The 15,741-nt window shown below is 39.6% G+C and overlaps 1 protein-coding gene across 10 annotated transcripts in view; it reads right to left on the reverse strand.

Moving 5' to 3' along the window:
• PDE4DIP (phosphodiesterase 4D interacting protein) overlaps positions 1–15,741 on the reverse strand; it is a 205,597-nt gene that overhangs the window by 90,405 nt on the left and 99,451 nt on the right. For 9 of the 10 annotated variants that reach the window (XM_032420203.1, XM_032420405.1, XM_032420361.1 and 6 more), the window contains 3 exons: positions 13,454–13,577; positions 13,092–13,267; positions 8,935–9,052 (listed from right to left, as the gene is read on the reverse strand). In XM_032420203.1, coding sequence (XP_032276094.1) covers positions 8,935–9,052; positions 13,092–13,267; positions 13,454–13,577 — 418 coding nt within the window. The remainder of the gene's footprint in view (positions 1–8,934; positions 9,053–13,091; positions 13,268–13,453; positions 13,578–15,741) is intronic. The other variant, XM_032420209.1, reaches the window with a different exon arrangement.

Here is a 15,741-nt window from a genome sequence, read left to right on the forward strand (position 1 = left end):
TTTTCTTTGGGTAAATACCAAGTAATGGAATTACCGGGTCGTATGGTAATTCTAGTTTTAATTTTTCAAGGAATCTCCATACTGTTTTCCATGGTGGCTGCACCAGCTTGCATTCCTACCAACAGTGCACAAGGGTTCCTTTATCTCCACATTCTTGCTCACCAACCCTTGTTATTTCTTGTGTTTTTGATTTTAGACATTCTGACAAGTGTGAGGTGATATCTGACTGTGGTTTTGATTTGCATTTCCCTGATGATCAGTGATATAGAGTATCTTTTCATGTGTCTGTTGGCCATCTGTCTGTCTTCTTTGGAAAAATCTCTATTCAGGTCTTCTGCCCATTTTTAAATTGGATTATTTTGGGGTTTTGGTGTTGAGTTGTATAAGATCCTCATATATTTTAGATATTAACTCCTTATTAAATATATTATTTGCAAATATCTTCTCCCATTCAGTAGGTTGACGTTTTGTTGATGGTTTATTTTGTTGTGCAAAAGTTTTTTATTTTGGTATAGTCCCAATAGTTTAATTTTGCTTTTGTTTCTCCTTGCCTAAGGAGACATATCTAGGAAAATGTTTCTAAGACCGATGTCAAAGAGATAACTGCCTATGTTTTCTTCTAGGATTTTTATGGTTTCAGGTCTCACGTGTAAGTGTTTAATCCATTTTGTGTTTATTTTTGTGTATGGTGTAATAAAGTGGTTCAGTTTCATTCTTTTGCATGTAGCTGTCCAGTTTTCCAAGCATCATTTAGTGAAGAGACTATCTTATCCCCACGGTATATTCTTGTCTACTTTGTCATAGATTATCTGGACTCTCTATTCTGTTCCAATGACCTAGGTGTCTATTTTTATGCCAGTACCATACTGTTCTGATCACTCCACCTTTGTAACATATCTTGAAATCTGGAATTGTGATACTTCCAGCTTTGTTTTTTCTTTTTCAAGTCCGCTTTGGCTGTTCAGGGTCTTTTGTGATTCCATACAAATTTTAGGATTATTTGTTCTAGTTCTGTGAAAAAAACGTTGTTGGTATTTTGATAGACACTGCATTAAATGTGTAGATTGCTTTGGGTAGTATGGATATCTTAACAATATTGGTTCTTCCAATCCATGAGCATGGAATATCTTTTCATTTGTGTCATCTTCAATTTCCTTCATCAATGTCTTATAGTTCTTGGAATACAGGCACCTCCTTGGTTAAATTTATTTCTTGGTATTTTATTACTTTTGGTGCAATTATAAATAGGATTGTTTTCTTAACTTCTCTTTCTGCTACTTCATTATTAGTGTATAGAAATGCAACCAATTTCTGTATATTAATTTTTTATCCTGTGACTTTGCCTAATTCAATATCAGTTCTAATAGTTTTTTAAAGGTGGAATCTTTAGGGTTTTCTATATATATTATTATGTCACCTGCAAATAGTGAAAGTTTTACTTCTTCCTTATCAATCTGGCTGCCTTTTATTTTTTTTTTTTTTTCTTGTCTGATTGCTATGGCTAGGACTTCCAATACTACATTGAATAGAAGTGGTGAGAGTGGACATGTTGAGGTATGTTCTCTCTGGACCTACTTTGTTGAGAGTTTTTATCATGAATGGATGTACTTTGTCAAATGTTTTTTCTCTATTAAGATGATCATATGGTTTTTAATCCTTTTTCTTGTTAATGAGATGTACCACGTTGATTGATTTGCAAATATTAAACTACTCTTGCATCCTAGAATAAATCCCATTTGATGGCGGTGAATGATTTTTTTAATGTATTGTTGGATTCAGGTTGCTAATATTTTGTCAAGGATTTCTGCATCTATGTTCATTAGAGATATTGGCCTATATAGTTTTCCTTTTTTTGTAGTGTTTTTATCTGGTTTTGGTATCAGGGTAATGCTGGCCTCACAGAATGAATGGAAGCTTTCCTTCCTTTTTTATTTTTTGAGGTAGTTTGAGGATAGGTATTACCTCTTCTTTAGTGTTCAGTAGAGTTCACCTGTGAAGCCGTCTGGTCCTGTACTTTTGTTTGTTGGGAGGTTTTTTTGTTTTTGTTTTTTTATTGCTGATTCAATTTCATTGCTAGTAATTAGTCTGTTCAAATTTTCTATTTCTTCCTGATTCAGTTTTTGAAGGTTATATGTTTCTAGGAATTTATCCATTTCTTATAGGTTGTCCAATTTGTTGGCATAAATTTTTTGTAATATTTTCTTATAATCCTTTGTATTTCTGTGGTATCAGTTGTTACTTCTCTTCTTCTTTTCTGATTTTATTTATTTGAGTCCACTGTGTCTCTCTTCCTCTCCCTCCCCTAACTCGTGCTCTTGCCCTCTGTCTCCTCTTTTTCTTTTCTTTCTTTTTTTTTTTTATAAGTCTGTCTAACTGTTTATCAATTTTGTGTACCTTTTCAGAGAACCAGCTCCTGGTTTCATTGATCTGTTCTATTGTTTCTTTTGAGGTACTTTGGACAGTATGTTTCTAGATATCAATAAATAATCATTGAATGACTAAATGAATAAATCAATGCCTTTCCTTTTCATCTTTTATTAAAATCCTACTCATTTCTTACAGATCAGAATCTTCACTGCCTACCCCAGCTCATGACCTTTTGTTCTTTCTCTACTGCTTTATATTTTGTTTCCATCAGCAGCTTCCTTACCTTCCAATTAGACTATCATCTCTAGAAGGCAGAGACTAAACCTTATGCATCTTTGTGTTCTTTTTTTCCTTCATGTTACGGTACTTTGTGCATTGGAAATGCTCAATAAATACTTTTCATGAAGCCATAATGAAATCCCTTATTTTTCCACCTCCTTTGCTGCTCTAAAGGGTCAGGACTACAATTGCCTTAGATGATAAGGGCTTTTTCTGAGACATGTTACCAATGAAGGTTTTATCTGGGAGACAGTGAGGTTGAATGGGGATTTATAAATGAGTCTCCACTTCAACATTCATCAGCTTTAAGAAGAGGATACTGAAAAGCTGCTTTGAAAAAGATCTCCTTATATGAAGTTGGCTGGAGCTGCCCCGGCTACTAATCCCTGCAAGGTTTTCAGTCTCTGCCTGGAGCATTTGGAGTGTGTTCTTGCCTTAACCTCCACGTCAGAGCTCTCCATGGTAACACTGGAATGTTTGCTATTTTAAGAAATACGCCTCACTGCATGCAGTGCTGTTTACGTTAGGTTCCAAACAAGGCATAAATGCCATAGTTTGAGTGTTTGCTGATTAGTGTGAGTGGGAATGTCCTGATTGCTTAATGGATGTCTCACCCTAATTCTGTTGTCCTGTTTCATTTTTTAAGGCAACCATAGTGAAATTACATGTTAATAAATATTATACTTAGGGAAAACTGGACAATAGAAAAATGAAATAAAACAAGAATTCTTCCAGACTTTCCTTTGCAAGTAAGTACATCATTTCCCCTTGCGTTCACACCCTCTAGATCTGGTTTCATTTAAAAGGCTCTTTGAAATGAAGTTTCTACTCTCCTGTAGAAGGGAATAATGTCAATAACTGGAACTATCACTAGCTTTTCAGAGTACAGGTCTTTCATCTGCAACTTTGTGAATATACTCACGAAGGAAGAGAAAAATGCTTTGTAAAACTTCGCTTTTATTAGATTTTCTTTTTACTAAAAGATGTGGACATGTTGCTTCAGCATGGCAGCTATATCAGAAAGCTCCTGAGTGCTCTGATCACAACCACATGCTCTCAATCTGAATGGACATGGGGGATTGGAAGCAAACATGGAGTGATGTCGATCGGTGGCATGTCAAGTTTATGGCTTTCCTTGTTGCTGTTCTATGGAGTTAATTATATGATAGAAGGTCGTAAGTATTGCGTAAGTATGGCTAAAATGAATGTACAATATTTTGGTGGAATGGAAAAGGAAAACAGCTTGAGGGATAGTAAAATCAATTAAATCAAATAATCTTGATCAAAACTGTCTCTTATTTGAGGGATGGAAGGCTCTGAAGTGAAACTTCCTATACTCAGAGATTATACCCAGTCCAGACTTTCAGACTGAGATCACATGAGAAGTACTGATCTATGGGAAATGGGATAAGAGGAGTGTTTTCACTTGAACTACTCAAACCTAGACGAGTAAGGTCTGTGAACTCTCCTTCTTCTAAAGCCCAACTGTGGTATTCTCTCAGCTGTGAGGGGTCAGGGGAGGTGGAGGAAGTGAGTCAGTCTCCAGAACTCTAGGGATGGCTTTGCTGGAGATGAGGGAATTCTTAAGTCTCTGCAGAGCAGGCCCAGAGCTTAGAAAATGAACCTGTGCCTTCCACACTGTGGGGGTGTGGCTTCTGTGGTTAGAGATGTCATGGTAGACAAAGGTTGAGGATACAGTGGGAGTAAGATGCTGCTACTGTTGGCAGACAAGGATGACGCCCACAGCAAAGACTTCAAATGTCACAGAGAGCAAGAGTTGTCACACATTACTGTAGACAGAGGGGGGAGACAAAGTACTTTATAATTGGTTTTATAATGTTCTTTGCCTTTATCTAATTCAAGAATGGACTAGATGAAGCAGTTAATGGCTGTGTCAAACCATGATTTGCTATCTCATGAGATGACATCAATTATCTGCTCAGTCAATCCTCAGTCTAAACAACCCCCAGGATTGCCTTTCTAAAATGCAAATCCTATGCTTTTATTCCCCCTTGCTTAACTTTTTTTTTTTTTTTTAATTCTCTCTTTCTTATAACATGAAGTCCTTAGCTTGACACTTATGGGATGTCCCAATTAGGTATTCTATCATTCTCTAACACTTAGCATATATTTGGTAATACCAGTTTCTCCCAATTCCTTAACTATGTTCCATATCACTTTATATACTGTTCCTGCCTGTAATACACTTCTATTTTCTGCCTGGGGTACTCAGCCTTTAAGGCCCAGGTCAAGAGTAACTTCCAGGTGAGGCTTCTTTGACTTTCAAAGGTAGAGTTAATCCCTGTCATCTGTGGGTTCCTTTCACACATATTTCTATCTCTTCATTTATCATCCTGTATTTTAGTTCTTTGTTTACATGCCAATCTCTTATTGGACTATAAACCCTTTGGAAGCTAAAACCTCCAGACCAGTCGTTCTTACTGAGCAACTATACCATCTCCTAAAGTGCATTTTCCAAATTCATGGGGTGTTTCTTGTTTTTATTGTCATCACAATGATGACTGGAGCTATGGGTGCTACATAACTAGCAATGGGCAGGGCAAAGCATTGTTCCAAATTCTGAGTGACATCTATCTATCTATCTATCTATCTATCTATCTATCTATCTATCTATCTATCTATCTGATTCCAGTTTATCTGAAATGCATAAAACAAGCAAATTCATTAAGGCAAATTCATTAATTCATTTTAACACAGGTTATCAGGACCTGGGAAAGGGAAGAATGAGGAATTATTGTTTCATGGGTAGTTTCACTGAAAAATTCTGGAAATTTTGGTTCATTGATCTTCTGAGAGCTGGTTTTGAACTTTGTCAATAGATCTCATTTGGTCAGTGACACACGTGTACATTTGTGATACTAGCTCCTCAGAATAGCAGTGGTGAATATGGGTGTGAACCCACATAAATCTATGTTCAAATTCTGCCTTAACAACTTGGGTTACATCACTTAATCTAAATATTGGTTTCCCTACTTGCCATGGGAGGTTTATACTACCTAGTTCAAAGGTTGTAATGAGAGTTGGAAAAAACTGTGTGTTCAGTCCTCCACACAGTGCTTGGAGCAGGATCAGGACTGAAAAAAAAAATGGGTCCTTCCTCTTTCCCATTCCTCTTTCCCTTCACTGGCTAGCAGCATGACACTGTTTCATGGACACTCAAGAAAAGCTGGGTCTCCAGGGACACCTGGGTGGCTCAGTCAGTTCAGCGTCTGCCTTCAGCTCAGGTCATGATCTCAGGGTCCTGGGATCAAGTCCCATGTCAAGCCCCACATCATGCTCCATGCTCAGTGGGGAGTCTGCCTCTCCCTCTCCCATGGCCCCTCCCCCACTCTTGCACACATGCACTTTCCCCCTCTCTTTCTCTCTGTCAAATAAATAAATAAAATCTTAAAAAAATATATTTTCACTGTAGGGGGTCCCTGGATGACTCAGACGGTTGAGCGTCTGACTCTTGATTTCAGATCAGGTCATTATCTCAGGGTTGTGAGATTAAGCCCTGTGACCTGCTTGGGCTAGATATGGAGCCTGCTTAAGATTCTCTCTCTTTCTCTCTCTCTCCCCCTCTGCCTCTTCCTCCCACCCCCACTTGCACACTTGCGCGTGCACACACGCATGCCCACGCATTTTCTCTTTCTTAAAAAAAATTTTTTTTCACTTGCAATAAAATTATGTCGCTTTCCATTACCAACATGTTACCATTATGATTGTGGTAGGAACAGTATTAGTATTATTAGTAACCCTGTAGGATTAAAATGTGAAGTTTTGTTTTGTGCTTTCATTACTGAGTGACTTTTAAATGTTCCATGGGGCACTGGTGAGGTAATATAACTTTATATAATCACCTGAACCTAGAACTGAGTTCTGCTATATATATATATATAAACACAATATTAATATACAGTGAGTTTTCCATGAATTGAATTGCTATGAAAATGAAGAAAGGGTTGATTTTTGTTTTGTTTGGAAATTTACCAAGAGTTTTTCACCTTGGCATTGTCACCCTCATTTACTAATGTCATTCCCCTTGCCGTTTTTGAATTGCCAATATAACATGAGTGTATCAGGCTACATTTGAAGCTATGACATTCACTTGATTTGCCATACAGATACAAGCACCTGACTATGTCTGCTAATATAATTGTGCCCATTAATTTATATATTAAAATAAACATTAGTTTATTATAAATTATTCTTGTTATCCTTGTTATCCTATCCTATCCTAACCCTCTCATATGTTACTATACCTCACAGGGTTGTTTTGAGGCTTATATTAATTTGAGTTAATATATATGGTTGGTAGAGTAGCACCTCGTGCACAGAAAATGCTACAATATGTGCTGAAGTTACTACTATTGAAAAGTTGTTGAGTATTCATTGATAAATATTTTTAAATTGCACTTGGAATATGTATCTAAGAAATCCTATGAATCCATTTCTGGGTTTTATATTATAATAATGTGAACCATTTGAGTGTAACTAAATGTTCCCAAGATGTTATAGAAAGTGCTTCAATATCTCTTTTTGTCTAGAAGATTAAAGTGAGATAATTCTCATTGTGACCAGTTTGCCCTGTACCATTCACACTCTGTTGTGGTCCTCCTGGGGAGCAATCACAGAAATTGACAACTTTGAGTTGAGTCTTTGCCTATAAAACAGTCTTTCTAAAAAGAGACAAACAAAAAAGCACACTCTAGGCCAAAGTTGCCCGAGGGAGGTGGGTGGGGGTACGGGTGAAACTGATAAAGGGGAATAAGAGTGCGTTCATCTTGATGAGCACTGAGAAATGTATAGAATTGTTGAATCATTATTTTGTACACCTGAAACTAATATAACACTGTATGGTGATTATGCTTGAATAAAATAAAAGTCCCTTCAGAAACTTTACAAGTATTTCAATATGTATCTTGTAAAAAGCCTATGAACTTTATTTTCCCCTCCTATCTGCCTAATTCCATGTTTATACATCATTTCCTGAATTTGTTAACCAGAGCTTTCTAACCAAAGTGAAGCCACGGTCCAAGAAGTTTACAAGTATAGCTGAGATAGTGATTTCTTCTGCCCTCATCGCAGCCCAGGCGCCCAGACTGACCACCTCCAAGTAAGAAGCTCCATCCATTTACCACTGTACCTCACAAATATTATCATTTTCTATTTGTGCCATGACACAGGAAAGATCGGAAGCGCTGCTTTAGGCTAATTCTTCTCCCTGTTCCTTTTATCCTGACTCCAACCTCTCTATATGTGAACCAATAAGTTAAACCTCACAGCCTGCTTGATCACTGGTCTAAGACCTGTAAGAATATCCAGTAATTGTTTATGCTGCTTGGGCACAGATGTATTCTAGGCTTCTTTTAGGAAATACCTTTCTAGAAAATTAAAAGTTGAACGGAAGAGGGGAGTTTCCTCTGAGGTAACTTCCAAGAGCAACAATATAGACTAATACAATTATTTTTACCACAGTAAAAGTTCTTCAATATTAAAACCACATTATGCACACCTGAAACTAATATAACACTGTTGGTTAGCGATACTGGAATTAAAATAATAAATAAATAAAAACAAAATTAACTGAGAAAGAACCCACATTAAACATTCTGTATAGTTACAAATCACTCAGGGTGGTGGGCAAAATTCTAACGGCCCCAATGATTCCCAGCCCCTGATAGCCACCGCATCTTTGAGTAATCCCTACCTCTAGAGCGTGGGTGAGACCTGCAACTTATTTCTAAGGAATAGAATGTGGCAAAGATGATGGAATATCGCCGCACAGGTATGCTACGTTACGTGGCAAAGTGAATGGATATTGCACGTACAGTTAAGGTCCTTACTCAGTTGATCTTCAGTTAACCAAAAGGGTTATAACTGTGGGCCTGACCTAATCAGGTGAGCCTCTTAAAAGAGTGTATAGAGGTAGAGAAGCCACGGACCCCCTCTTTCTCCCCACTGCTGCTGTGAAGAAGCAAGCTGCCACAACCCCTACAGCCACCCAGAAATAAATTCTTCCAACAACCTGAGGGACTTAGAAGCCAATCCTTCCTTAAGTGAACCTTTGGATGAGAAAGCAGCCTGCTCACACCCTGATTTCAGACTTGTGAGACCCTGGGAAGAGACCTCAGCAAAGCCATGCCTGGACTCCTGGCCCACAGAAACTGTGGGACGATGAACGCGTATGTTGTGTTAAGCCACTAAATCTGTAGTCATTTGTTACACAGCAACAGATAACGAACACCGAGGCAAACAGCTCAGGAAGCACTGCTCACACCTTACCTGCACGTCCATGCTGGTTGGCTCCTCCAACAGATGGAGCAGTTGTTGTTTCTCTTGAGACAGCTGTTCTACAAGCTTCTCCTGGGCAGCCAGGCTCTGATTCAGTTCTTCAATTCTTCTGGAGCGAAGAAAAAGTCAGAACAACACTTATGGTCATGATACTATTATTGCCCTTATTTTTCAGCCCGCTCCAAAGACAGCATGATCGAGTCCAGTCAGTTTTTACCTTTTTGGGTCATTGAACTCTGGTACTTTTTCTCTGCCCTAGCCCCCTACTATGTACACAAATGACTTTCTGCTTCCATTTTCACCAGGTTCACAGACCTCCTGAAGCTGACCCACGGATCTATAGACCATAGGTATGTAACTCTTGGAATAAGGGCCCAGAAGTTGTGTTTCTAGTTGTTACTGTTCCACTCAAGAAACAATTCCTGGATAGCCATTACGTAAACTCAACACACCCTACCAAATACCTGGGAATATAAAGTTGGAAAACACACAATCTCTGCTCTGTAGAAACTTTTTTTTTTTTTTAAGATTTCTTTATTTATTATTTTAAAAAGAGAGCGGGAGGGAGGGGCAGAGGAAGAGGGAGAGAAGAAGTTTCAAGCAGACTCCCAGCTGAGCGCAGAGCCTGATGCGGGGCTCGATCCCACAACCCTGAGATCTCACAACCTGAGCCAAATCAAGAGTCAGACGCTCAACCAACTGAGGCACCCAGACAACCCTCTGCTAGTAGAAGCTTAAATTCTTTTGCTGTGTGTGTGTATGTCTGTCAGGGGTTTGGGGAGTGGGGAGACTCAGCTACAAAAAAAAACAAAAAACAAACAAGTAACAGGAATAGAATGTAAGGACTGCTACCATGACAGAGGCGTCTACTATAGAGTACACTGAGAGCTGCCATGGAACTGTAGGAAGAAAGACAGAGTCATTGAGCTTGGAGCAGTCTGTGGGATATTTAGGAGAAGAGATTCGGAAAACGGCACTGTTTTCCAGGTACAGAGAGGAGCTTGAACCAAGGAACAAAGGCATAAAGATAAAAGATATTTTGGGGTAAGAGTCACTGGAACAAAGGCTGGGGGGAAGAGGTGAGGGCTAGAGAAGAGGCTGGAAATTCAGCCTCGGCTTTAGGTTATCAGACAGTGCACGCCGTGCTAAAGTATACAAACCACAGGTTCCCATCAGCAGCTATTCCTCATCTGCTATGTGCAAGGTATATCTTGCTGTTTCTCTTAAGTCTTAAGAGTACTAGAGATACCTGTCCTTGGAAAACATGCTGGTACTAAATGAAGTGTTTCCAATTGTCATTATTATTCCTATGTAGGTGTGTAAGACAGTGATAGTACCTTGGGAGGGAAATAGTTGGGAGAAAGGTGTGGGGTACCAGAAAGTCAAGTAGGAAGCACACAGGCATTTGCTTATAATTTATAAATTAATTTACAAATTATAAATTAATTAAGGCTGTGAGGATCAGCTAAGATTTGTGGATGAGAAAGAACTTTAAAAACTTAAAAACATCATGCAAATGCAAGCTGTAATAGTAATTATGATGATGAGGGGTGCCTGGGTGGCTCAGTCGGTTAAGCATCCAACTCTTGATTTGGCTCAGGTTGTGAGATCTCGGGATTGTGGGACTGAGCCCCTCATCAGGCTCTGGGCTCAGCTGGGAGTCTGCTTGAAACTCTATCTCTTTCCCTCTTCCTCTGCCCCGAGTCGGGGTCCATGCTGGGTGTGGAGCCTGCTTAGGATTCTGCTCCTCCCTCTCTCCCCTCTGCTTGTGCTCTCTCTCTCTCTCAAAAAAAAAAAAAATAGTAATTATGATGATGAATGTGGATTCCATATCAAATTCCCCATGGTATCTATGCTAGAACATTTCTTTTTTCTCAAGCCTCCAACTTTACTTATCCCTTTGACCATGAGTCTCTATAGATGATCTATTCTCCTACTTTACAAAGTTAGTAAGGCCATTTAATATAAACTCCCTAGCTTTTTTTTTTTTAAGATTTTATTTATTTTTTGACAGAGAGAGAGACAACGAGAGAGGGAACACAAGCAGGGGGAGTGGGAGAGGGAGAAGCAGGCTTCCTGCCGAACAGGGAGCCCGATGCGGGGCTCGATCCCAGGACCCTGAGATCATGACCTGAGCCAAAGGCAGACGCTTAATGACTGAGCCACCCAGGTGCCCCTAAACTCCCTAATTTATTGGTCACGTGTGCATATGTTTTCTTTTGTTTGTTTAACAAGTGTTTACTGGGATATGGACATGAGACAAGGGTCTCAGGGAATCTAACAGGGAAAATCTGAAAGCAAATACAATGCCACACTGAGAACTATACAACAGTGGATGTGTATATAAAACACGGCAACAATATAGAGACTTAATTCTGCTGTCATAAAAGCACTCGCAGAAGTGACGATTGATGCCTGAGTGAGTTTTGAAGTATGAATAGGAGTTCACCAGGAAGGAAAAACACAGCAGATGTTTTCCACAGAAGGAAGAGCATGAGCAAAATTTGGGAGACCTGACATAGCATCATTTGCTTTGGGAGGCGATGTGTGGATTCAGGGTTTAGATTCCGGCAATGCCTGCGGCCATGTTACACAACTCCCTAAATACCAGTTTCTTCATTTATAAAGTATAATAATCCCTACCTCTGGGGTTGTTAGGAGAATTACACAACATTATAGTACTCGGCTCAGCTGTATAGTAAGAGTGAAACAAACTTTAGTCATCATTATTATTACTAGTCATGCATCAGTGAAGTGTGAAGGGGTCATGGTAGGGATGAGTCTGGGAGAAATCAGGGGTCAGATCATAAAAGGCTTTGATGGCCATCATAAGGAAAATGGACCTTACCTCCTGACAGTGTTGGAGAGCATTTTATTTATTTTTTTTAAAGATTTATTTATTTATTTGAGAGAGAGAGTAAGTGGGGCAAGGGGCAGAGGGACAGAATCTTCAAGTGGACTCCCTGCTGAGCACAGAGCCTGACATGGGGCTCGATCTCATGACCCATGATATAATGACCTGGGCCAAAACCAAGAGTTGGACACTTAACCAACTGAGCCACCCAGGTGCCCCTGGAGAGCGTTTTAAATGACTCTGCCATGTCAGTGATCAGATCTGTGTCTCAAAGAGATCACATTACTCATTGTGGGTACATTGTGTGTTTTTCACCTATCCAGTTAAAAACTACTAAAGGTTTTTTATGCCACCATAGTACTATGCATCTAAGAGCCTACACATAATGTGCCAGTTTGATACTGTTGAATTTTCCACTTCAAAACTTCTCTGAATTGTTAAATTGCAATAAAATAGAGAGGGGCAGGTCCCGGAAGTAAAGAAATAACTAGGAAGTTGCTGCATTAACCTAGACGGGGTGACCTCAACAATTGTCCAATTACCTTTAGAAGAAAATTCAAGTTCCTTACGGCATACAAAGCCAGCACAATCAGACCTTATTCCCAGTGCAGCCTGCCTCCCTCTAGTCTTTCCAGACCCTCTGTTCTAGTTACCTAGAACTATTTGCTGGTCTTGAAATATGCCTTTCCCTCTGTCTCCCTTGCATAGTTTCTCCATCGGCACAGAATTTTTCCCTTTCCCACCTACTTCCTACACTATTTCTTCGAACTCCTATTCATCCTTCAAAACCCAGCTCAGATTTCATCTCCCCCAGGAAACTTTCAATGGCAACTTGCTCTTCTAGTCTGGAATAGATGACAATCCTCTATGTTCCAGAGAGCATCCCATGCTACTTCTATCAGAGAACTTATTAAAATCATGTAACATGTTTCTTACCAAGAAGACCTGGGTCTTTCATCTCTGTAACCTTTGTGTTTAGGCCAGTGTCTGGCATGTAGCAGGTGCTCAATAAACATGAATAAGTGAATCCATGTCTCTTGTTTGCCACCATTTGACCATTGTTCTACTTATACCTACTTGGGCTCCTTACGGCTAAGAAGTGAGTTCTGTTAATGGATACCGTTGAAGAGTCAACCCTAAAAAGAAAATCCTTGGTTGCGGGGGCTATAAAGTCTTGGAAATTGTGAAGGTCTACCCTAGGGCCTTAAAAGGGAACAGCACAGCTGGTGTATGCTTTTGTAGCCTTGAGAACAGGCAAAAGACAAGTGACAAACAGAGCACAGGAGGCACCTACTTGTCCCGCTGGGCCAGGGCCTCAGTGTATTGGTCAGGATTGACCCGGTCTGTTGGTACCTCATCCCTGTCCTTGGTGACTCCCTTCAGTTTCTCTGAGAGCTCCAGGTTACACTCTTTCTCTGCTTCCACCAGAGCTGCCATGCGTGCAGCCTCATTCTTTGCTAGCCTGGATTCCTGCAAAAAGAACAACAACTGAGAGACTGCAAAGTACCCCCCTAGGTTAGGAGCCCAAGACTGTGGACACTTGGATGGGTTGGGGAAGGAAAACAGGGAGAGAAAAGGTGAATGCCAGGAGGCAGAGCAGTAGGGAAATAGATGAAAGGGGGCCCAGGGCCATGGATCTCTGGAAGTCCTGCTCACCTCCTGCAGAAGTTGGATCTTATTCTCCAGGAGCTCGTAAACATGCTCCGTCTCCTGCTGTCTCTCCTCAAACTGGCGCCGGAGCTCAGCTTCATTATGGCTGTTGAGATTCTCCACATCAGCCCTGAAACCACAGAGCATTCGCCAGTCAGAGCCAGCCATATAATTTAGCAAAGGGACCCGTTAAGGTTGTTTCAATAATTCAGAGTCACACTGATGAGGGAAAAAAAAAAAATGAAGCATTTTTCCCTCTGCAATTATTCGTGGAACTGCTTTTTCCAAACTTTTCAGGTAATCTTTCAGGAACTCTAACTGTTTTTATTGCTTGTCAATCAGAATATACTTGAATTCCTAGAGGAGGCTTCATTATTGCTATCGCTTCAAGAGGAAGCTCTTTCATTTGGGAGGTGGGCAGTCATCAAATGGTTCAGAATTCAACATCCATGTTCATCTGTCCCTGGTCTCTTCCATTAGACTGTCCCCCCCCCCCCCAGAGTGCTTTGCTAATTTCCTGTCTTTCTTGCTATTTGAATTTAAAGTGTTCCTTCCATTTAGGGTGCTGGGACAGAATATCCATTTGGACAGCCACAGAAATGCTCTCTTCCTTTATAGCCAGTAACCCACAGACTGTCCTGAATCTGGGCTATCTATCCAGTTTTCCCATGGCCCCATGCAGAGAATAGAAATTTAATCTACGAAGCTCAGGGTTCTGGCCCAGCTCTGCTTCTCTGATATCCTTAGGAATGAGTGTCCAGGCACTCGCATGAAGCGGGTAAGGTGTCACCAGCTTATTTATAGCTAACGACAGCTGCCCTTGATGTCTGAGGATTAACAATTTGGAGGCAATATCAGGTGCTGAATGATCTTAATTCCGGTTTGGTTTTATTCCTATTTTAAGCCATTTGTTGAGAATCATGGACCACCTTCTTGTTCTCAAGGCAGAGAACAATACTTTGCCTTCATAGATTCATGATAAATCAAAGCTGCTCTATCCAAGCCCAGTGGTACTTTAATATTTGACCCAGAAGTCTGTGTCTGTGAAGACCAAAGGGGGCTTTCCCAAAGATTCTAGGATTCTTCGGTTGATAATGGACACTACTCAGCACCATCTCAGAGGCTACATTTTCTTGAGTTCCCATATCATTATACAGATTGGGGGTGGGGGTAGAGGGTCTTGGTTGTACAAGGGACACAACTCAAGAAAATAACTCAAGACCTGTAAATAGGCAGACTTCAAGAATCATCAACTTTGACTTCATATTCCTTGACAAATGCAACAGACAACAGCTAACTACAATATCTTGAGAATGGAAGTTATACATTTTCTGAGTAACTCGGCAGGGAATGCCTGATTTAATAGGCTACAGCTGTTGTAAAGTCATAAGGGCGTTGAACTTGATGCCAGAGATGTGGGCTCTGCCACTCATTTGAGAAGACTTTAATGTACCTTAGTTTTCTCATTTCTAAAAATAGGATAATGCCACCCAATTAAAAGTTGAACGAACATAAAACATGTTTTAAAAGCATTACACAAATCTCAAAATTTATTTCTCAATCGTAAGTTTTCCTAAAGTCTATTAGCTCATTTAATGACTTAGTAAGTCTTTAGTAATACCAGCATCGTGTGTACAATCGAGTCTGGTTTTGAGTATTCTGATCTTGTTGGACTGTCATCCTAAATATCAAGAAATACTGTAGAGACAGAAGGAATGCCAGATCAGATTAAATGTATACAGATCCCAGAACAGAATCTAAAAATTATTTTTAATAGCAATTTTAACAATACTTGTCATTAAAAACAAAGGGGTTTTTAATGATAAAAACTATAAATTATAAAAGTAACCATTTTAACAATACAAAATTACGTAAAGAAAAAAAGAAACAGGTCTTCTCCCCAGCAAAAACTCTGATCTCATTTCCCTGATACAAGTAATGTTGAAGAGTTTGGTATATAGCCCTCTAGTTTTGTTTTGTTGTTTTTTTTTAATGCATAATCAAGCAAACACAGGTAGACACAGAGGGGACTGTTTGTCTTTACACAAAGGGGCTTATACCGTAAATATCACTCAGCACTTTTCCCCCTTGCGTAGTCTATCAGGGACTTCCCACCAAGATAATAATATAGAGCTAACTCATTCTTTTTAAATGATTGCATAATATTCCACAGTATGTTTATATCAAAATATCTTCAACCATTGCCCTCTTGATGGATAGCTATTTCTAGTTTTTTGCCATTATAAATAATGATGCAGTAAACATCCTTCTGCATTTATTTTTGAGGGATAGAT

This window comes from Phoca vitulina, unplaced genomic scaffold (genome assembly GCF_004348235.1).
Source record: "Phoca vitulina isolate PV1807 unplaced genomic scaffold, GSC_HSeal_1.0 scaffold2, whole genome shotgun sequence".
NCBI classification, from domain to species: domain Eukaryota; kingdom Metazoa; phylum Chordata; class Mammalia; order Carnivora; family Phocidae; genus Phoca; species Phoca vitulina.